At 47.0% G+C, this 23650-nt stretch overlaps 3 protein-coding genes across 3 annotated transcripts; 1 reads left to right on the plus strand and 2 right to left on the minus strand.

Annotated features, from left to right (window-relative positions):
* Positions 1 to 220: 220 nt before the first annotated feature.
* LOC133921662 (hsp70-Hsp90 organizing protein) lies at positions 221 to 4593 on the minus strand. The gene is made up of 7 exons (XM_062366637.1): positions 3572 to 4593; positions 2791 to 3079; positions 2510 to 2595; positions 1163 to 1386; positions 990 to 1056; positions 846 to 905; positions 221 to 758 (listed from the first exon to the last, which is right to left on the minus strand). Exons 1-7 carry the CDS (start codon positions 4469 to 4471, stop codon positions 645 to 647), a joined length of 1740 nt encoding a protein of 579 aa, XP_062222621.1. The 5' UTR covers positions 4472 to 4593; the 3' UTR covers positions 221 to 644.
* A 520-nt stretch (positions 4594 to 5113) lies between these two features.
* LOC133921663 (asparaginyl endopeptidase Rep2-like) lies at positions 5114 to 16106 on the plus strand. The gene is made up of 9 exons (XM_062366638.1): positions 5114 to 5583; positions 12643 to 12807; positions 13640 to 13796; positions 13876 to 13961; positions 14026 to 14225; positions 14588 to 14636; positions 14707 to 14913; positions 15378 to 15581; positions 15735 to 16106. Exons 1-9 carry the CDS (start codon positions 5353 to 5355, stop codon positions 15915 to 15917), a joined length of 1482 nt encoding a protein of 493 aa, XP_062222622.1. The 5' UTR covers positions 5114 to 5352; the 3' UTR covers positions 15918 to 16106.
* Positions 16107 to 16136: 30 nt separating this feature from the next.
* Positions 16137 to 18931, minus strand: LOC133921664 (plasmodesmata-located protein 8-like). The gene is made up of 2 exons (XM_062366639.1): positions 18044 to 18931; positions 16137 to 16614 (listed from the first exon to the last, which is right to left on the minus strand). Exons 1-2 carry the CDS (start codon positions 18822 to 18824, stop codon positions 16466 to 16468), a joined length of 930 nt encoding a protein of 309 aa, XP_062222623.1. The 5' UTR covers positions 18825 to 18931; the 3' UTR covers positions 16137 to 16465.
* Positions 18932 to 23650: the final 4719 nt, after the last annotated feature.

Genomic DNA, 23650 nt, shown 5'->3' on the forward strand with positions numbered 1-23650 from the left:
CTGAAATGAAAACGAAGCCAAGAATGTTAAAAATTCGTTCGAGGGAATAGCTCCAACCGAGTGGCATCCTCTGTCGCCCAGGGTCCCTTTTTTTCGCCTGAGGCAGCTCTGCAGGCTGCGAACCAATGGGTTCTCGGCCAGGTCAGTTGCTCCACGTCATCAAACCCGACACACCTTTGATCTCAATGCTAACCGTACTTGCATGATGCAGACACAAACAAAACAAGAAATGAACTATCAGCCTGTTACGAGCGGGACTTCAACAGTTCAACTGAATCCTCGTATCTCAATTGTATTGCAACCTCGACGGCAAAAAATGGCAGGTAATCCTATGCAAAGGGATCAAGACATCCAATACAGGAACGAACAGCTCCATTGGCCGAAAACTATTTCTAGTATTATTCTTGCACCCAGGCCCAGTTTATGGAGAAAGGGCGAAATGCCTGGTACCAGCAATAGGGGACGTCGACTATAACTGCAAGATAGTACCGTAACCACAAAAAATCGAATGCCAAGCTGCACTTACAAATCAAATTGCAAGTTCAGGACCTATCTTGTTCTGCTTTCTTTTGGGGGTGGGGGGATGTGAGCTAACAAACCGAGCACAAGGCACAAATAAGTGGGTACAATCGCAACGTGCCTGATTATCTCATTTGGACTATTCCAGCGCTTACGAGCTTCTGAATCTTCTGCATAACTCCTGGGTTCTTAAGATGCTCCTGAGCAGCCTTGGGGTTCTCCTGGAAATCAATCAGTACCTGAAAAACAAGAATCATTGCATTGTTAACAGCCAGGTGTAATTAGTTTGACTCCAAAGATTCCAACAAAGTACAGAGAGTTGATACCTGTCGCATGATAGGATCGGTAAGGATGTTCTGGATTTCTGGGTCTTGCATAGCTTTATTCTGCAGAAACAGCATGTCAGCCAGTCAACAATACTGAATCTGAAGCGAGTAAGACACAGAAGCATATCAAAAAGGGTTGGTGACCTGTCTTTCTTGCAATTCATCCTGACTTATTTCACCCCTGTTGGCCTTGTTGATCTGTTCGATACACCTGCACGTGCGAGAAATAATTTAAAAAATGTTGGCTCATCAATTTATGCAAACATTAGAGGTAGGTACACTGAATGATTTTCTCCCTAGTATGACAGTTTCATTACCTCCTAACACCATCAAGCAGTTCTGGGTTCTTCGGATCATGCTTTAAGCCAGCCTGGTAGGTTTCCATCGCCTTGTCATATTCTTTCATGAAAAATTGAATTGCACCTTTCCTTGTATACCCTTTGGTGAAGGTAGGGTCTAGCTCGAGACACTTCTCTGCGTCTTTAAGACCTTCAGGCATGGCTCCCAACTTGGTGTAACATGCAGCCCTATTGCTGTACACCTGTAGATAAACAACATTTGTAGGGCAGTTACAGGCAGTGTGTAACACATGTAAGCTGGTACACAAACGCAGTTACAAACAGTAAAAGCATTAAGCATATCAATATATAACGTCAGAAAGAAAGAAGAATAACAATTAAGAAACATATTATGGATTAAATTATTACATAGCTCAGGTGTTAATTGCGTAATTCAGAATCAACTAAGCAGCAAAAAGTACAAAACACATGACATTTTAATGTCGGGCAATGCATAACATCATTGTTACACAACCATGTAAACCTAGAAGTAACAGAAAGGAAGTACCGCAATATGTAGAGCTCATATGTTGGGTGTTACAAACACCAATGTTCTCTCTGTACTAATATAAAAAGGATGAAGGACATTCGCCAGATAATCCAAATTAAGTGTAAGATCCTTTATTTATTGCTGTGGACACCCTATCAGACCTAACCAGCAGCAGATGGTTCAAGTTGAGTCAAGGAGTCAAACCGTAGTTTATCAGGAAAGCTTGAACTCAGAGATAACAGATAGCAAATCTAAATGTTCAACGAGCTAGAAAGGGTGGAGAGAGAGATAACGACTTAACAAGCTGATTTTCATTTCCATGTTGGAGTCCAAATCTTAGGGGTCAAGTAGCTTTAATATAAGAGCAAGCATTGTTATCTTTCAGATCAACTAAGAAATAAATATCTATCTTCTAGTTGCTATCCTTATTCTCAACCCTCTATATTCCATTGTCCCTTCTACCCTCACTGCCCTTCTCTACCTCTGCAAGCCAAGGCACTAACTAGCTGGCATCACTCCTGCCCTCCGGCAGACCACCCCCAGCACAAAGCAGTCACAAGAGTCATAAAAGAAGGATGCCAAAAATGATTGATGTAGAAACTTGTTTTCCTTTTAAAAAAAATGAAGATACAATCCTAACTTGTAACGCACAAAAAATTCAAGTCGTAACTGAATACCGATGAAATTTGTAGCGCACAAAAAAATCAAGTCATAATTGAATACCGACGAAAAATGTTCCCAAGGGCTTCATATGTTACTATTTTCCAATGAATATATCCTGGACATACATCACTCAATGTACAAAGAACAAAGGCAACCAGAGGCAGATGAATTACCCTAGGATCCTTTGGGTTTCTCCTGAGAGCCTCAGTGTAATGCTTTACTGCTTCTGGGTATTTTTGCTCCTTGAAGAACTCATTACCTACAAATCATACGATTAGTCTATTATTATTACTATTTTTCAACAAAAAGTTAAGGTAGTCTATTATGACCATCAACATTCAACAGCTCACCAAAACTCCAGAAAATACAAATCCATAACAGAAAACCAACACCAGAAACAGGTCAGAACATAATCATGTGGGAACTAGAGGTGACAATATAATGCTTCTCATACCTTTCTCTCTCTCCTCATCTGCTAACTTTGGATCATAGTACTCTTGTTGCTCCAACTCTTTCTTTGCCCTCTCAGCCTCATTTAACCGTTTCAGAGTGTCTGGGTTCCGATGCTCAGTTAGCGCCTTCTGGAAGGCCTCAATGGCGATATCGTAATCCTTAGAGGTCTTAGCAAGTTTGACTAGAGCAGTTCCTTTTCTTGTCAGTGCCCTTGAGATCATCTTGAAATCAGCACGAAGCTCTCTTCCCCTCTCCACAGCCTTATCGCAGTCCTTAATGCATTCAGCATACTGGATATAGAAAGGATATTACATTCCAATTAACAGGAAATAACATATTTTACCAGGATAACCTTGGTTACACTAGCTAGTATCCAAATATGGTAACATGTTTCATGAACAAGTCAAATAGCTAGATCACGGCAGAAAGGCAAAGTTGGACTTAAAGGCATAATAATGCACTCTTACTCCTTAAACTAAGCAACATGCAAGAAAATATAACTGTTTCTCAACCACAGCATTTTTAAAATCTTCTGGATCAGCACGAAACCTTTTATCAGATAACACCTGTAACTTGGGGTTCAGCGGTTAGCATGACAATCAAGTTGCTAATACTCTCAATGACCACTCGATAGTATCAGCCTATCAGGTCACGCACTTAATTCGTCAAAAGCCCAACTACTAGTCTACTACAAAACCAAGCAAATGACCATACCAATGGAGCGAGCTCAAAATCAGATCCTTAATTAGCAAAGCATGAAATCAGTAATATAGAAGCATCACCTTTCCCATCTCAATGTAGACTGCTGCGCGGTTAGTAAGATATGAGATATCCTCGTCGTCAAGTTCCAGGGCTTTGGTGTAATGCTGGATCGCCGTCTCAAAGTCCTTCTTCTTGTAAGCTGCGTTTCCTGCCTCCTTCTCCTTCTGAGCAGCTGCTTTCCTCTCTTTCCGCTCCTTTTCCTCATCTGTCGAATCCATCGGCTCGGGCTCCGGCTCCGGCTCCACTTCCCTAGCCTTCGTCTCAGGTGGCGGCGTCTGCTGCTGCTGCGGCTGTGACGGCGGGGTAGACTGCGACGGCTCAGAGGCCTCGGGTCTCTGGATCTTGATGTTAAGCATGAGGCTGAGCACCTGCATCATGCGGGGATCGGAGAGGTACACGTTGAGGCTGCTGGGGTTCCTCTGCACTTCGCGCAGCATCTGCATGAAGTCGGGCTGTTCGAGGAAGGGGCGCGTGGCGGGATCGGACGCGATCTTGCTCCACAGCTCGGGTCCCTGGAACATCTGTCCGATGGCGTCAGGGCCGGTCGGCCCGCGGCGCGGCGGAGCGGCGGCGGCCTTCTTGGCGTCCTCGAGCCCGGCTTTCAGGCCCTCGTTGCTGGGGTCGAGCGCGAGGCCCTTCTCGTAGGCGGCGACGGCGCTGGCGGCGTCGCCGAGGCCGAGATGCGCTGCGCCAAGGCGGGAGTAGCCCTTGGCCCAGTCGGGCTTGAGCTCGACGGTCTTCTGCGCGTCGGCGAGCGCGTCGGAGTAGCGGTGGAGCGAGGCGAGCGCCGCCGAGCGGTTGGAGTAGAGGACGTGGTTGCCCGGGGCGAGGGCGATGGCGTCCGTGAAGTGCCGCGCCGCCTCCTCAAATCGGCCGGCGGAGAACGCCGCATTACCCTTGCCCTTCGCCTCGTCCGCCATGGCGGCCGCCCGTGCTGCTCCGATCGGATCGGGTTCCCGAAGGTTCTAGAAGGGTTGGCGGCTGAGGACCTGAGGATGCGGAGGAGTCTCTGGGGTTAGATGGGGATTAAGCCGAACGAAAAGACTTCTATAAAACTGAGAGGAGTCCGGAATGGTGCGGGATCCCATTTCTCAAGAGTTCTCGAAGGTTCCCGCAGCACGGGCTGCCTTTGAGTATTTCTAAACTTACGCCTCTGACACCGGGAAGCGGACTTCGTAATGGGCCCTTTTCCAACCTCTTATGAGCATTTGGGCCGTGCTTTGCCTTGTTGAAGGGCCGACCACGTTGAGCTACTAGGCCTAGTTGAGATTTTCTTTTCAAATTTAGTAATTTTAGAGGTTTATTTGAAAAAAAAGTATGAATAAGCGTTCTTTGTCAGTTGAAAAGGTGGCATGTGCTTATTGTCCTTTCAACATGTGACATGTTTAAAAAAATAAACTTTTTTCAACAGATGACAGATGCCTATAATTGCTATTTTTTCAAATAACCACCTAAAATTATTAATTTTGAATAAATAAATAAATAATAAAAAACTCACCCTTTTTTTGACGCCTAGCGGATGTGGATTTCAAACAAAATCTCTGGAGCCCAGCCCAATACGGCCAACCCCACCTAACGGCTGCCGCCGCCCAACCATCGAAGCGGCTGCCGCACCCGCACAAGGCGACGAAGCGCCGCACCAGCTCACGCCCCACGCGTCCGCGCTCCAGGGCCCCCGCCCTGCATGGCGGCATGACGCCCCACGCCTACTTCTTCGCTCCACCCCGCGCCCGCGCCGCTCTCCCACACAGCAGCGTTCCTACCTTCCCTCCGCTGGCAGCGCGACGTGCGGTCGGGCGAGATGGCGGCGCGACGGTGCTTCGTGTTGCTCGTGCTGGTGCTGGCCGCCGCGGGGGCGGTGGCAGGAGCGAAGAAGGAGGGGTGGGACCCGGTGATTCGGTTGCCGGGGGAGAAGGAGCCTGCCGGGCCGCACCGCGGCGAGGGCCTTGGTGAGGAGGAGGATGACGGCGTCGGGACGAGGTGGGCGGTGCTCGTCGCCGGCTCCTCTGGTTACGGGAACTACAGGCACCAGGTGAGCGGCTCTCTCCGAGCTCGCGGCGTCGCCGCGTCGGTGCGTCTGGAGTTCAATTTTAGGGCCCGAGACGTGATTTTGTAGCGATATTCTATTGTGAAACATATGGGTTCGTCACTTTTTTGCGTGATTCAGGTGTTGGAGCTATAGAATCTATCTAGGGTAGACCCGAGAGACTACAAGCTTATCAATTGAATCAAAGACCTACTGAGAGACAGAGAGACAGAGAGGAGAGGTAGAGGGACGAACCTGACAGCTCCGGAGTAGATGATCCAGATGCCTCCATCACGTTCGTTGATGGAGTCTAAGCACGGGCAGCGACGGTCGGGGACGGTGTCGGTGTAGCCGTCGACGTGGTGGAGCAGGGCGGCGCGGCTGGTGGCTTCCCGTCACTGGCTGCGCCCCTCTTAGATCGGATTAGGGTTAGGGTTTCGGTGGGGTGTACGGCTCAGTCGAACCTCGTGAAAAGAGCCGTCGGCCCCCACCTCTTTATATAGCGCAGGGTGACAGGGGCCCTCCAGCCATAGTGGGCTGGGCGCCCCCGATCAGGGCGCTGATCAAGGGCCCAACTGGGCCGTTGGGTCCAGTTAGGGTTAGAGATCAATCTAACAATCTCCCCCTTGATCTCATTCCATCTTTCATTTTCATATCATTTACTTTTGTTCATTCCATTACAGATTAGCGCATAGAGCATGTCTCATCGTCACGGTCAATTGCCGATAGATTTAACAACTAAAACACACCACTCTGTTCTGAAATAGATACTTAACTTTTGGGCCTTCTTTTGTCCAGGAATTATAGGCTTTCCCTTAAACCCATGCCGGCTACATGTTCTCTGAACACGTTGGGTGGTAAGCCTTTTGTAAGCGGATCCGCGAGCATTTTTTTGGTACTTATATGCTCAAGACTTATGACATGATCCCGGACTTTATCTTTCACAACATAATACTTTATGTCAATGTGTTTGGCAGCACCACTTGACTTATTGTTGTGAGCATACTGTACTGCTGGATTATTATCGCAGTATAACTTAAGTGGTCTATAGATGTCGTCAACCACCTTCAAACCGGGTATGAACTTCTTTAGCCAGTTCACCTGCCCCGTTGCCTCATAACACGCTACAAACTCGGCATACATTGTGGACGATGTAGTGACGGTTTGTTTTGAGCTTTTCCATGAAATAGCTCCCCCTGCGAGAGTGAATACATATCCAGACGTGGATTTTCTATCATCTCCCGCATAATCAGAATCAGAATATCCCACTATATGGAGTGAATCTGATCTTCTATACGTCATCATGAGGCCTTTCGTTCCTTGCAAATAACGCAAGACTTTCTTTACTAATTTCCAGTGTTCTGTTCCAGGATTGCTCTGGAATCTGCCAAGTAACCCGGTAACAAATGCCAAGTCAGGGCGCGTACATACTTGAGCATATTGTAAGCTTCCGACAGCTGAAGCATATGGAACCGTTTTCATTTGATCGATCTCATACTGGTTCCTGGGGCATTGAAAATCCCCATATCTGTCGCCCTTGACTATAGGAGCAGGTGAGGGACTACATTTGTGCATACTAAATTTCTTTAAGATCTTCTCTATGTATGCCTTTTGTGATAGTCCTAATACCCCTTTACTTCTATCTCGGTGAATCTCGATCCCTAGAACGAACGAAGCTTCACCAAGATCTTTCATATCAAATTTCGAGGACAAAAACTTCTTTGTCTCCAGTAGTAGACTGACATCACTACTAGCAAGTAAGATATCATCTACATACAGGACAAGGAAGATGAACTTCCCATTCTTAAACTTTGCATAGATACAATTGTCCTCTACATTCTCTTTAAACCCAAAATTCCTTATTGTCTGATCAAACTTCAAGTACCACTGTCTTGAAGCTTGTTTCAATCCATAAATGGATTTCTTTAGGCGGCATCCCATTCGTTCTTTTCCTTCCATGACAAATCCTTTCGGTTGTGCCATGTAAACATTTTCCTCCAAGTCCCCGTTGAGAAATGCCGTCTTTACATCCATCTGATGTAATTCTAAATCGTAATGTGCCACTAACGCCACTATGATTCTGAAGGAATCCTTACATGAGACTGGAGAAAAGGTCTCATTGTAATCAATCCCTTCTCTTTGCGTAAAGCCTTTTGCCACAAGTCGCGCTTTATATCTCTCTATATTCCCTTGGGAGTCAAATTTGGTTTTGTAGACCCATTTACAGCCTACTGTTTTGGCTCCTTTAGGAATTATTTCCAAGTCCCAAACTTTATTGGCATACATAGATTTCATTTCATCTTCCATGGCCTCAAGCCACTTTGATGAATGATCACTTCTCATGGCTTCTTCAAATGAGGTGGGATCATCCTCCATTTGAAATTCTTCAGTGTTGTACACTTCATAATCAGCAGGAATAGCTGATCTTCTAACTCTTTGAGACCTTCTAGGGGCCTCCACATTTGGCACATCTTCTGTTTGAGGCTGTTGTTGCTCCCCCTCATGTGTGGCAATAGGTTCTACAGGATCCTGAAGAACAGGTTCCTCATCGTCATTCATTATTGCCACAGGTGGAATAACAACAGGTGCTGGCACCATGGTATCTTGCACTGTCGGTGCAGTGACAGCAGGTAGTGAGAAAAATGGCTCATGAATCATCGGAGTGGGTGCATACACCCGCTTCTCTTCAAGGTCAATTTCTCGAGCTACCATGCTCCCCCTCATCATTTCATCCTCTAGGAAGACAGCGTGTCTCGTTTCTACAAACTTTGTATGTCTGTCTGGACAGTAGAAACGAAAACCTTTTGACTTTTCTGGGTAGCCAATGAAATGGCAACTTGCTGTTTTGGGATCTAGTTTCCCAATGTTTGGGTTAAATACTTTAGCCTCAGCAGGACTCCCCCACACACGTAAGTGGTTTAGTGAGGGTACTCTTCCTGTCCACAACTCATACGGTGTTTTGGGCACCGACTTACTTGGTACTCTATTGAGAATATGAATGGCGGTTTTTAACGCCTCCATCCACAGGCTCAACGGTAAGGTGGAGTAACTTATCATACTGCGCACCATATCCATCAGGGTACGATTGCGCCTTTCAGCTACTCCATTCTGCTGAGGTTCGCCCGGTGTAGAATACTGGGCAACTATGCCATTCTCCTGTAAGAACCTTGCAAAAGGTCCAGGAACTTGGCCATATGGGGTATGCCGACCATAGTACTCCCCCCCACGGTCGGACCTGACTATCTTAATCTTTAAATTGTGTTGGTTTTCAACTTCTGCCTTAAATATCTTAAATTTATCCAATGCTTCTGTTCTTTCTTTGATTGGATAAATATAGCCATAACGGGAGTAATCATCTGTGAATGTTATGAACGAATCATAACCATCCACACTCTTTACAGGAAACGGACCACAGATGTCTGTATGAATAATCTGTAGAATTCCTGTGCTTCGTTTGGCATCTTTCTTAATTTTCTTTACATATTTTCCTTTTATGCATTCCCTGCATTGTTCTAAATCTGAGAACTCTAACGAAGGAAGAATATCATTCTTAACTAGTCTTTCTATTCTCCCCCTCGAAATATGGCCTAAACGACAGTGCCATAATTTCGACGACGCATCGTGAGTTCTCTTTCGTTTTCTGTTTACATCCGCAGACGAGGATACATTTTCATTGTCGCACGCAACGTTCCCATCATCGCATACAACATTCACATCATCACGTAGTGATAATAAATAAAGCTCATTTTGTAAGATAGCAAGACCAACACATGCATTATTAAATGTTATCTTACATTTGCCATTTCCAAAATGGCAATCATATCCATCATTGTCCAAGCATGAAACACTAATCAAGTTTCTCTGTAAAGAGGGAACATAAAGTACATCTCTAAGTAAAAGTGTGAAGCCATCAGCAAGCTCTAGAGAAAGATCGCCAATAGCTTCAACATCTGCTCGGAGTCCATTTGCAACTTTAATGTGTCTTTCTCTTCTTTGCGTAGTCCTCGTCGAACGGAATCCCTTTCTTTGCCATGATCATCTTTAAGAAATCGGGACAATCTTTCTTATAATGTCCCGTCTTCTTGCAATGGAGACACTGGTTTTTCTCCACTGTGAACTTATTCTGCTGAGGCTGATGTGGACCTTTTCCCTTTGACTTTGAGGAGGAGTTAGCATTATAATTCTTTTTCTTGTTGTCTTTTACATAATTGATAGTGCCACCATTGGAAGCTTTTATTCTCTCCTCCTCTTGCACACACATAGCCATGAGCCTCTCTAAGTCCCACTTCTCGGGCTGTATGTTGTAGTTGACAACAAAGGTGTCAAACTCTTTTGGCAAAGAAGCAAAAATCAGATGGATAAGGAACTCTTCCTTGAGAGTCAGATCCATTGGTTTCAGCTTGGATGCCAAATTGCTCATCCTTAGTATGTGCTCTCTTATGCCACCATTTCCAGAGTACCTCTCTGTCACCAGCTGCTTTATTAGCTGGGTAGCATATGTCTTTGAAGAGCCAGTGAACTGACTCTTTATTCTATCGAGGTACTCGGTGACCGTGTGATACTCTGGGATTGAGCCCAAAATTGCAGGCTCAATCGTGTTCTTTATCACAGCCAAACATTTCTTGTTGGCAGTGAACCACTTCCTATGCTCAAGGTGATAGGACATCTTTTGGTATTCAAAATCCCTTTCTTTAGTTGCCCAAGCGGCATCAGCCTCGTTTGTCTCCCTCACCGGTGCCACAGGTTCAGTGGGATATGGTGAGGTGACTACCCAGTCCACCTCAGCCAAGATGAAGGCCAGGTCTATCTTTTTCTTCCACTCCGTGTAGTTGTCACCTTTGAGAGTGGGGATCTCTTTGATACAACTCATCAAATTATATCCGCCTGAAAACACAATTCATATACAGTGAGAACATAAATAATAACAACAATTGCATGCCTTGATTCCAACGTTGGTCAAAATTAAAACATACAGTTGTTTATACATTAAATCTACATCACCGTTGGGCAGAAATAGAATTAATGCATGATTAATCTCATTATAATATTGCCATTAATCAACGTTGGTCAGAATAATAACAACATTATAATAAACATATCCATTTTTTCAAAATTAAATTCTCCCGTTGGTTCGAATTTAATAATGAAAATAAAATCTTTAAATACGCAGCGGAAAAATGAACTGTTTTCATGAATTTTACCCACAGGGAAAAATTATTATTATTATTAATATTATTATTATTACTATTTTTTATTTTCTTTTGAGCCAATTTGAATTTTCCAATTTTCCAGCTCTTGCTATTCACTTTTCGGCCCAACCGGCTCGGCCCATCTCGGCACCCAGCCCGGCCCCTCTCTGTTGCGCGCGCGCACTGCTTGCCCAGGCCGCAGCGTGGGCCTGGGCCGGCAAAGTGCCGCTGCCGCGCGCCCCGCCTGGGCCGCGAAGCGGCCCGTTCAATCTCGGCCGTCCGCGCCGATCCGACGGTCGTCCGTCCGTATCGCGCGAACAAAACGGCGCTCGGCCGGCGACGGCCGAAACCCTAGCTCACTCGCCCCTCTCTCTTCTCTCTCTCTCAGCCGCAGCGGAGCACGAGCGAGCGAGCGAAGTCCGAGGACTCGGCGCCGTCGCCGGCCCTCTCGCCGGCGAGCGCGCTCCCCAGCGGGTGAGCGCGCCGCCGTCGAGCGGCCTGGCTGCGGCGCCCCTTTTGGCCAAAGCCCGGCGGGCAGCGCCCCGGCTCGGCCTTCTTCTCCCCGCGCGCCGGCGAGCCGCGCTACGGCGGTGTCAGCAACGGCGAGGTAGGCCTCTGCGGCGCCCCTTTTGGCCAGAGCCCGGCGGACTTAGCTCACACCGAGTGTCTTTGCCACTGAGTTCTATGATCTGACTAGCAACCGTGGCTCTGGTACCAATGTTGGAGCTATAGAATCTATCTAGGGTAGGCCCGAGAGACTACAAGCTTATCAATTGAATCAAAGACCTACTGAGAGACAGAGAGACAGAGAGGAGAGGTAGAGGGACGAACCTGACAGCTCCGGAGTAGATGATCCAGATGCCTCCATCACGTTCGTTGATGGAGTCTGCGCACGGGCAGCGACGGTCGGGGACGGTGTCGGTGTAGCCGTCGACGTGGTGGAGCAGGGCGGCGCGGCTGGTGGCTTCCCGTCACTGGCTGCGCCCCTCTTAGATCGGATTAGGGTTAGGGTTTCGGTGGGGTGTACGGCTCAGTCGAACCTCGTGAAAAGAGCCGCCGGCCCCCACCTCTTTATATAGCGCAAGGTGACAGGGGCCCTCCAGCCATAGTGGGCTGGGCGCCCCCGATCAGGGCGCTGATCAAGGGCCCAACTGGGCCGTTGGGTCCAGTTAGGGTTAGAGATCAATCTAACATCAGGATGCAAGCTGCGAGTGCTTTTAGGCGTTCAATTTTTGGGGTCCCACAACTAAAGGATGCTTCGAATTCTAATTCTTTTTTCATGTCTTCTTTAATTCTGGAACTGATCTTAGTTGTCGGTTCTACCAAGTTGAGGCCTTGAGGGAAAATAAAACTGCTCGGCTCCAAGGTTTTCCAGGGATTTAGGAATCATGTGAGAGGGCAGCTTGTAGTGACGAATAATAATTCAGAGTCTAATTCACACCTCGCTATCCAACCTCTAGTTTTTCTGTTTGAGTAGTCGTTTTCAAGAAAGTAAATTGTTTAAGCAGCAGCATGATTCAGGATCAGGAAGGGATTTGGAATTTCACAAATTTGTTTCTAAATTATATGCCAAGGATAAAGTGATACAAAAATTCTGCCACTGAAGAAAGAAGTGCTTGAGTTGGCAGGAACTTTAGCTAACAGAAGAATAACAGCTAAATATTTTCTGGTGGGTGCTTGCGCTACCCACCGGTAACTTCTACTGGAATTTTGCATCACTTACTAAAACTTGATTGAATATCCACACTTTATTCGGTAAATTTCATGTATTGTTTTGGCTTCTTTCGTCTCCATTTTAGAAGGAAACAGAGATCAACAAGCAATTATTTTTCATGGAGCCTTTGCCTAAGGTTGATGTGTTTTTGGTGTATTGCAGGCTGATATATGCCATGCATACCAGATATTGCGGAAGGGAGGGCTAAAAGAGGAGAACATTGTAGTGTTTATGTATGATGACGTTGCCAATAGTGCACTCAACCCAAGGCCGGGGGTAATCATCAACCATCCGGAGGGTGAAAATGTTTATGCTGGTGTTCCGAAGGTACTTCTTAGTGGATTGTCCTTCAATTATTCTCCCCCAGTAAGAGGGAAATATTGGGATCATTCCCTGCTCAAACTTGCCTTTTTGTTTCTACCTGTTTTCTGCGTTAAGTAGGATTTTACATCATCTTTCTGGATGGGGACAACGGGAATACCATAGGACCAGTACATCACTAGTTGCTTACGACCCATACATCAAAAGTTGCTTATGGTTGTAGTGCACAGGCCATCGACACAAAATACAGCTTAGGTTAAAAAAAACTCGACCACGGGAAGAAGACATCCTCTGGCTTCGTCTTAAAAGGAGGGTATTGTCTTAAAAGAGGGGAGTACTGAACCATAGCTAACCAGAAAACTCATTGAAACCCAGTTCTTAGTGAGGTATCCACTTTTTGCAAGCACCCGGGTTGGAGCCCGGGTGGGTGGCATCTCAGTGGCATCTCAACTGGGGCTCTACTAACTGAGCTAGCAAGGCAATCATACGATGCAGCATGCATATTATTAACAGAAAAATCTCAGTTAACATCAATGCTCACTCTTGACAGGGGCAGGTTCCAGGATAACTGCTTGTCCATACAAATCTGAACAACATTGGATTCTAATTTTCTGACATGGTTATGATTAGCTTTTCAATTAAATATACAAGTACTATAAAAGGGAAGTGTCGGCATGAGGCTCCATCCTTTTACCATTCCTTTTTTAGTGTTCTCTTTCAAGCGTTTCACCACTGGTATGTTCTTGTTTATCTGCATATGACTTACTAGACTAAGGTTCGTGCATATATATTATCTTGTTCATGCAAGTCTGTTACTTAACATAGTTTCTAATTTCAGGATTACACTGGGAACCAAGTCACTACTGAAAACTTCTATGCGGTTCTCTTGGGCAACAGAACTGCAGTCACTGGAGGCAGTAGGAAGGTCATTGATAGCAAACCGGATGACCATATTTTTATCTATTACTCCGATCATGGGGGTCCTGGTGTTCTTGGTACGTGAAAGTTGCATCTGCTTTTATGTTTTCTCAAGTCAATTTTGCTGTCATATGGATTGACGTTTTCACGTTTCAGGTATGCCCATTCTGCCATATCTTTATGCTGGTGACTTTATGAAGGTTTTAAAAGAAAAACATGCTTCCAACAGCTATGCAAAAATGGTAAGGTTGTCTCGATTACTTCTTGTTGGGAAATTTGTCCTGTCTGAATGAAACATCTGGACAGGTTATATATGTGGAAGCATGCGAAAGTGGCAGTATATTTGAGGGGCTAATGCCAGAAGACCTTAATATATATGTCACAACAGCATCCAATGCAGAAGAAAGTAGTTGGGGTACATACTGCCCAGGAATGCAACCATCGCCTCCATCCGAGTTCATTACCTGCCTAGGTGATCTTTATAGTGTCTCTTGGATGGAAGACAGGTAGGTTGCAGATACTGTTTTTTGCTACCAACTACCTTATGGTTTAGTCGGAAAATCTTGCTTGAAAATTAGTTACATAATTTTAGAGGCACAGGCAAAGTCTGCAAAGAAATATTATCGCATATTGTGCATTTGTATGTATGCACATGAAATTGGTACCCTAGTTGAGTACAGTATGGAACTAGTACATTAAAATCGCTACTGAAAAACAGTGAGATTTTCTCTGGAACAGAATATGGTACTGATTCAGGGCAAACGTAGACATTTAACAAACATGCAAATGACTTAAATGCTGTCTTGAAGCATATTTCTGTAAATTTGGAAGTATTCATTCAGGGCTTTGACACGATATTACATGGCAGTGAGACGCACAATCTGAAGGAGGAAACAATTGAGGAACAGTATGAAGTGGTGAGTCTCGGCTTACCTTCTATCGTTTCATATGCTTCGATAAACTCGCAGTTGGGAATTTTTTGGACAGGTGAAGGAGCGTACCTCGGATTCGAACAACTATGGTGTGGGTTCTCATGTTATGGAGTATGGGGATAAGACCTTTAAGGGCGAAAAGCTTTACCTTTATCAAGGTTCTAATCCTGCAAATGCCAATGTTACAAATAAGCTACTTTGGCAAGGCCAAAAGGCTGCAGTCAACCAAAGAGATGCGGATATTCTTTTCCTTTGGAAGAGGGTAAGTTCTTGTGCTATACCAGTCATTCAATTAGCCTGTTCTGCTCCTTTCTGAGATGTAAAAATGAACTGATTTATCTACTACTTGATAACCATTGTGTTTGCGCCTTTAAATGGTTTAACTTACAATTAGCCTGTTTCTTGCACGGACAATTCGGGTAGTTCTGGAATAAGGTGACATGGTTTTGTAGCATGCAGTCATATCGCTTATTTTCTACTTCTTATTTTCTGTGTTTATTTGTGTACATGCTACATTTAGTCTCTGTTTTAAATGAAGCACAGGAAAACTCTTGAAGTTTTACTTAGTGGATTTTTGGTCTGTTGTCTATCCTGTCAGCTGACTAAGTAGGAGGATACAACATAAGTAATTTATATAGAGGATTCACATATTCGTGCAATCTGTGAATGCCTGTTTAGTACTATCATTTGCTTCGAGGCTGCTTACAGTTTCTTGCTTGGTTTCAGTATGAGCTGTTACATGAAAAATCTAAAGAGAAGCTGGGAATTCTGAGGAAGATCAGTGAGACAGTGATGCATAGGAAGCATCTCGACAACAGCGTCGATTTTATCGGAAAGCTTCTCTTTGGGTTTGAGAATGGGCCTTCAACGCTTCAAGCCGTTAGACCTTGTCAGCCAGTTGTTGATGATTGGGGTTGTTTGAAGCGAATGGTAAGTAAGAGACTCCTTAAGACTCGATGAATTGGCTTACTGAGGAAGCGAGGATGATATGAAGTCACTGACATTCTGCGATAGTTCATTTTTCTGAGAGCTAGCTTTGTCTTTGTTTGTGTTGAATTCACTCACTTTAATGAGCCTCTTCAGGTACGGATCTTCGAATCCCATTGTGGATCGCTCACTCAGTACGGTATGAAGCACATGCGGGCATTCGCAAACATATGCAACAGCGGCGTTACTGACACCGCGATGAAGCAAGCAAGCATCGATGCTTGCGGCAGTTACAACTCGGCGAGATGGAGCCCGTTGGTCCAGGGGTACAGCGCTTGATCTTCTGCAGTTCTGGGGAGCAATGCTTAAATGACTATTACTACTTAGGTCTGCTATGCCCCAACTTATATAAATGTGTATGTAGGACTAGTCCCATCTGTAAAGAACTGCAAGAACTATACCTGAATGTGCCCCTGCATCCTATGCACTATACAGTTGTCATGTATATTGATCGTGTGTTGGTGTATATTTCATCAGTTCAGAAACCAGAACGATATGTGGGCTAATGTTGTTGTAAGGCGGCAATCCGGAGTGATAGTTCACAAGCAAGTCATATTTAGTGGATCAACAGAAACATGACACTGCTTTTTCAGACAGATTCAAGAAGGTTAAAGAATCTATGTTACTGACAAGATGCATGTGATGGTTACAAGCTCCATGGTGATCAAGGCTTTCAGGCAGACGATAATTGTTGATTGAACGTCTCTTGGATGACTTCACCACAATCGTTCCTCAGATTTATCCAGTTTCTTTCTGTCAAAGCCTCTAGTTTGAGATAGCTAGCCTGCGTTGAAAATTAGCATCGGTATCGATTGTCAGATTCTGCTCTAGGCCCAAAGCAGGGCAAGAAGAAAAGTTAACTTGGAGGGCTTACATGTTTTCCTGAGGAAAGAGATGAAGACCACGAGGAGTGCTAGCCCGGCCAAGATTCCGATTATTATTGCCACGGTCCTCCCAACGTCATCCCCCGAATTGTCTGTAACCAAACAGATGTAAAATTGATAATTAACTAGACTAGCATCATATAACAGCATGCAATTTAAGTGGAACGTACAGTCGCCAAGTGCTCCCTTTGTCAGTTCAAAAAAATGTGCTCCCTTTGTTCACAAGGAACATATCCCAGCGTGGTAGTGGTTGGAAGCAGGTTTCAGCTACCTTTTCTTTTTTTAATGAATTATAAATTTTGATCTCTATTCCAACATAACGTCAAGACGTCGAAGATATATATAGTCATTTTATAAATATGAGCACTCATGCTGAGTTTAGAGCTCCGAGCCCGGACAAACAGATTCCATCGCAAGGACCAACTATCTTAGCTATGCTCACTTCAAATAGTGTTGCTATGGCCTATGATCCATCATTTGTAGCTACCTTTTTCTAGCTTTGATCCTTCATTTTTCTTTTCAATAGTGTTGCTATGTCACTAGCATTTTGGATATCTCTAGAATCCCAATTCAATAATTTCGATCTATGTGAACTCGAAGGAGAACGGAGATTCATGCAGATCAGGTTAGCATTCCGGTGTTCTAAGTTTGTCGTGCCTAACCTCAGTCATGCCACGGTTTCTTAGGCAATTGTCTGATCCACAAGGTCATACCCTATAACCCACGTATCATAAGTATATTTTTCTCCTAGCTTTATTGCACTTGTGATTGCCGTTTCCTCATCCACACTTGTAGGCAGCAACCAAACAGACAACATGGTCATTGGAACTTTGCGTTTCAGTGGCTAAGCTAAGCTTATAATGCTTTGATTGTGAAAACGATCCTTTATACATGGATCCAAAAGGGGTGAAAAGTTTATGCCGGGCATATATTCTCCCTGTCCTCTTTTATCAGCTTTGGAAGTTTACCAGTTCGGAATCAGTTCCCACACCTCACTCGCCAGTCACGCTAGTTGAAAGCAGCGACCAGCGACTAATTCACAGATCAGTAGGGGCCCTTGCGCACCTTCTCTTTTTCAGATTTGGGTGATCTCTATTGTTTACTCACACAGTCGTGCGCCTCAAAATTTACGGAAAGGCTAAACGTCGAATGATTTTATGAATCAAATAATGTGAAAGCAGCATCGATTTAAAAATAAAGGAGCAAAGAGCATGGTGTCTGAGGAACAAAGAGACTTGCAAATATTATCCCTAGCTTATAGCTGAGCTCTGTTCATCTACCCTTTTTTTTTTCATCAGCCTGTAACTTTTGCTCCCTCTCTTTTAATAGAAAGCCTGGCAGACCTCCTGCCAGTTTTTCCGTTTTAGAAAAAAAGCATCGATCTAAATCAAAGAGAAACAAAGAATGTTAAAAATAGCCAAAACTTGTCTGTTTCAGCTTCTAGTACAGTTTGTCTGCTCCACAGTTCTAAAACGATGATTAGTGCGTGACAGTATGGTTGTTGCATTTGCATACACGTACCTTGCGAAGGGCGGAAGTAGTTGCCATTCGTCCAGTACCTCACGGAGCACTGCGCCAAGTACACGTCGGCGGCGAGCCCTGCGCCGCACGTGCCCCTGAGCTGCGCCACTGCCTGCGCAAGGCACGCGGTGCAGTCGCCCGCCGCGATGTCGCCAAGGCACTGCGCGACCCCCTGCACCGCGCCGGAGGTGCTCATCTTGTAGTACCCGGCCGGCGCCACGGCGGCGGTCCCGTCTTGCAGCTCCGCCAGGACGGCATCGCGGCCTCTCAGGAACCCCGCGTCGCCGCTAGTACCGGAGCTGCACCTGCGGTACGCCACGGAGGTGTCGGCGCGGCCGATGAAGTCGCTGGCGTCGTACCGCACGTGGCACCCATCGGACTGCAGCGACGCGGCGTACGCGTTGGCGCACACGGCGCCGAGCCGCGCCACCGTGTCGTGCACGCACGCCACGCACTCGACAGGGCCCAGGTCGCCGCGGCACTGGTACAGGCCGTATGCGGCCGAGCCGGCGCCGACCGCGGCTGCCTCCGGGCCGAGGGTGGCGCCTCCGCCGCTATCAACGCCAGCGGTGAAGCTGTTGTAGGTGGCGCCGGAGGACGCGGTGGAGGAGATGGAGTCGAGGAGGGAGTTGAGGTTGCTCTCGAAGGCGGTGTTGGGCCCGTACCTGGACGGCGAGCACCCCGCGTAGATGAACGTGCCCGGCGCGGCGTTGGCCGCCGGCGCGACGCCGACGTGGAGGAGGAGAAGAGCGGCCGCGAGGCAGCTGACCAGTAGATGCATGGGTGGAGCTGCTTAGACAACACTTGCTAGACATGCACACTCGTGCGAGCTTTTGATTCCGCTCTCGAGCGCTGCGACGTCTTCGACGGGCTTAACTCTATGTTGGATCCGCTCTGTCTCTGGAAGTTTCTTCTTGTCGGCGTCGCAGTTGCATGCTTTGGAGTTTGGATGCGCATCGATCCGAGAACGGTTGGTGCTGTGTTGCTCGCATCAGAGATTCTTGTGCACCGTCACGACCAAAAGCCTCTCCTTTTTCCGGTGGGGTGGGCACGCGCCGGGGGGGGGGGGGGGGGGGTGGCAACTTTGGTGTGAGGCAACAAAGTTGCTGCCGTTTTGACGAGTTCGCGCGGCCGAGCGTCTTGTCCTGCTCCTGATCTAGGACCTCACCAGAGGTTCGATTTGTTATGGCTTTACCTACAGCTCGATGTCAATTCTTAAGTTTATAGGTAAAAGTGAAATGATTTAAGTCTTTATTTATATTAAAATAGAAATAAAATAATTCATATAAACATTATTAATTTATTTATTTCTAAAGTTAAAAATTTCGAACTCCAATTTTTTTAGGTGCACAGCTCTGCCAAGCAGAGCTAGATTGTGAAATGGAGTCCAAAATGGCCGTAGCCTAGGAGGCTAGGATTTATGGATTCTTGTCTTGAAGAGCTTGTGGGCTTTATGGACAGCCTGCATAACGCTGGGCTGCCTCAATGTAGGGGATACTTGTGTCTGGATCCAACAGGCCTACTGGTCATAGAGATGTGGTGAAGTTTCTGGGCTGGGCAAGCCTGGACGTGGAGATTTGCCTACAGAATGCGGTTACATCATTTCTGTGGTCTGCTGGGATTTTTTTTTTTTTTGGGTGATAGCAAGTTATCTAGTAGTATTCAGTGATATTTCACTCTTGATTCTAGCCACAAACATGACAGAACTAGCTAACATCTTATCCCTATCCCACAGTACATTCATGTATCAGCAGGCGGCACCTAACCTTTTCTGTGTAGTAAGTTGATGCACAGATTCAGTGCTAAAACTGCCTGGCTACTGCTGAATTGCTTTTTTTTTTACCTTGGACCTGAACAGTGGCTGGTTTCATGATGCACAGTGAATTTAGCTCCCTTCTGTCAAAGAAGAAGACCAGAAGCAGAATTTGGCCCTCTACTTGTCAGTTCTAATTTGCGCATCACTTATATGATATGGCCATGTGAGGAGCAAGCTAAGATATTCCTCCCTCATGATAGCACTACTACCACCACTGCAAACAGAGCAGGCTTGCTAGCCTTCCCAGATGAAGCTACACCCAGTCTCCGAGGAAATCTTGATTCAATCATTTCCTACCTTGAAATTTCCAAGAGACCTCTCAAGCCATACGTTCACATCAGTGTTTACGTCCTATTCTGTTTTCGAATCTGTAACAAACAAATATACTCATCTAGACGATGAAATGGTGATCAAAGGATCAAGACTGAAACAGCTGAGTAATTTGCGCACATGGTGCTCCTGTTCTTGTTGATCCTGCTTCCCCGAGGCGGATCACTGCGCGGTCTACATCGACAAATAACGTCAAGCACTTTCGTTGTTGAGTCTGCTTCAAGGCCAGCTTAAATACTATGTCCTTGCTGGATGACTTTGCACTGCAGGTGTGAACTGATGTGCCTTCACCAGTTCGTGGCGAAAGGGAATGGAAAGCGAAAATGACTCGTACTCCTACCTCTTAACTTAGTCGATAGGAGGATCATGTGCTCTATGTTACTTATATAAGTTTATAAATACCAATCTATCATGATTCATGCATGGCATATGAGCTACACCCTCATTATAGTTGTAGACACAGACGCAGAGTCGAGAAGAATCGGAATTCCAGAAGAATCTTCTCTAGTTTGTTCTGAACCATGAATGCCGTTGGAAAATTGCTCAATGGAGAGTTCAGATCTTCACTGACGTTCACTCACTCTTCGCCACACAACATGGCATCAAGTTTCAATCGTCTAAGATTTTTTTTCTCCCCATCTGGCGAAGGTCGCGTTCATTCGCTTCCACCGCAATTGGAACTGTCCAAGTACACAAGTACCACGGTCCAGGCACAGAGTATGCAATGGTAGAAGGAAACAGACAATGAAACTTTTGTGGACGATACGGTACGGTACGCTGCTCCGCTCCACGCACCCAAGATCTATCTCTCCTTCCAGTGTCCATGTTGGGGCACTTTTGTGCCCCATGCGGCCACGGCAAGAGTTTTTTTTTTATTGGAGTAAAATGCTCAAGCTTAGATAAAATGAAAATGCAGAGAGGAGGGCAAACGGATGCACAGTGAACTAGCTCTAGCTCTGCCTCAGAATCGGGATATCCCAAATAGCTTCCCGCCCTTTAGAACCTCTCAGCAGTGGCCATAAGTGGCGGTGATGAGACTCAATAGAGACGGCATGGTCCGGAGCTCCACGGTGGTGGTCGGAGGTGAGGTCGACGACGCGGCTGAGGAAGGCAATCCATGACCCCCTCAGCAGGTTGCTGCAGCAAGGCTCGATGGAGGTGGGGTCGTTCGAAGCCTCGCGGCGGCTACCGGGGGCGGAGTCAAAGGCAGAGCCGAGGGGCGGCGAGGCTCGATGGGGACAGCTAGGTTTGGAGCCCCACGTCTAGTGTCGGAGGCGAAGTCGACGATGGAGCCTGGGACAGCGAGGCTCAACAGAGACTGAGTGGTCCGGAGCCCTGCAGCGAGAGCTAGAGGGAAAGTCGATGGTAGAGTCGTGGGCGGCGAGGCTCGATGGAGACGGCTAGGTCCGGAGTCTTGTGGCTAAAGCCGGAGTTGAGGTCGACAACGCGGCTGATGAGACAGTCTGTGACACCCTCAACGGGTTGCCATGATGAGGCTCGATGGAGGCAGGGCCGTCTGGAGCCCTGCAGTTGTTGCCAGAAGTAGAGTTGACAGTGGAGCCGAGGGGCGGCGAGGCTCGATGGAGACGGCTAGGTCCAAAGCCCTATGGCTAGTGCCGGAGATGAAGTCAACAGTGAAGCCAAGGGGCGATGAGGCTCCACAGAGACAGCTAGGTCCGGAGCCCTGCGGCTAGTGCCGGAGGCGAAGTCGACAACGGAATCGAGGGGCGGCGAGGCTCCATAGAGACGGCTAGGTCCAATGCCCTGCAACTAATGTTAGAGGTGAAGTCGATGGCACAACTGAGGGGAGGTGAGGCTCAATGGGGACTACGTGGTTAGGAAGCCCACGACGAGAGTCAGAGGCGAAATCGATGGTGCGGTTGAGGAACACAGTCTGCAACCCCCTCAGTGGGTTGTCGTAGTGAGGCTTGTTGAAGGTGGGGCCATCCGGAGCCCCACGACGGCTGCTGGAGGTGGAGTCGATAGCGAAGTCGAGGGGCGGCGAGGCTCAACGGAGATGGCGAGGTCCAGAGCCCCATGGCTTATGCCAGAGGTGGAGTCGATGGCGGAGTCGAGGGGCAGCGAGGCTCGACAGAGATTGCCGTTCGGAGCCCCGCAACGAGAGCAGGAGGTGAAGTCAACGGCGTGGCTGTTGGAGACAGTCCGCAATCCCCTTAGCGGGTTGCTGCGATGAGGCTTGACAAAGGTGGGGCCGTCCAGAGCCCCGCAGTTACTGCCAGAGGGAGAGTCGATGGCGGAACCGAGGGGCGGCGAGGCTTGATGGAGACAACTAGGTCCGAAGCCCTACGGCTAGTGCCAAAGGCGAAGTCAACATCGGAGCCAAGGGGAGGTGAGGCTCCATGAAGATGGCTAGGTCCGGAGCCCTGTGGCTAGTGCCGGAGGCGAAGTCGACAGCGGAGCCGAGGGGCGGCGAGGCTCCACGGAGACGACTCCAAAGCCTCACAGCTAATGCTAGAGGTAAAGTCAACAGTGTAGCCGAGGGGCGTCGAGGCTCGATGGAGACTGCGTGGTTTGGAGCCCCACTGTAACATCCTGAGTTTTAAGCATGTTAATTAATAGCAAATTTTACTCCAAATTAAAACTTTTTATGATTAATTAAGCTAACTAAAGACAAGGAAGTATGTGTGTATATGCATTAATAAATGTAATTGGACTAAGTATTCCAAGTTGAGCCAAAATTTATTCTAAACTAGCCCCTGCATTGAGTTAATTCACATACGTTGGTTTATGGTTTTTATGGTTCTTGTGTGAAGATTGAAATTAAATGTCTCTAAATTTCAAATCTATTTTTAGAATCTTTTCAGCTCAAATTCAAATTGAAGTCAATTTGGATTCAAATCATCTTCCAAAATCTCAGAGCTTTACTTCTAATTCATAATTAAAATAATTCCAATTGAATTGCTCCTAACCCAAAGTCAAAAAAAAAATCAAATCTCACATTTGAATTTATCCTAAAACCATTTTCTTTTTTTTTTCCTTTTTCCTTTTCTCCCCGGGCTCAATCTCCCCTCTCCTTCTCTGTTTTGGCCCACGAGCCATCGACCTAACTTCCCCTCTCCCGCACACTCTCTCGGCCGAACCCTCCCCGCTCGGTGCGTGCCCTCCTGGACCCGCCCACATGTCGGCCTGCTCACCCGCGCGCTAGCGTTGCCATCCACGTGTCGACGATCTTGGCGTCACCCGCCCAGCCTCCGTCTTCCCTCCTTCAGCGTGATGCCTCGCCACCGCAATGGTGTCGAGCCACTTGCCTCTCTCACCCATCCAATCACGCTCCCGCTCCAACTCCCCCTCTCTCAGCTCTCTCTCTCCTGCAAACCAAAGCCCTGGCACCCGTGACTTTCGTGCCCGGCATGCGCATGGACGGTGCAGAGTGCCCACGCCCTGGGGAAAATGGTGGGTGCCGCCCTACCACCTCACCGCCGCACCTGCTGCCCATACCG

This window comes from Phragmites australis, chromosome 6 (genome assembly GCF_958298935.1).
Source record: "Phragmites australis chromosome 6, lpPhrAust1.1, whole genome shotgun sequence".
NCBI lineage: Eukaryota > Viridiplantae > Streptophyta > Magnoliopsida > Poales > Poaceae > Phragmites > Phragmites australis.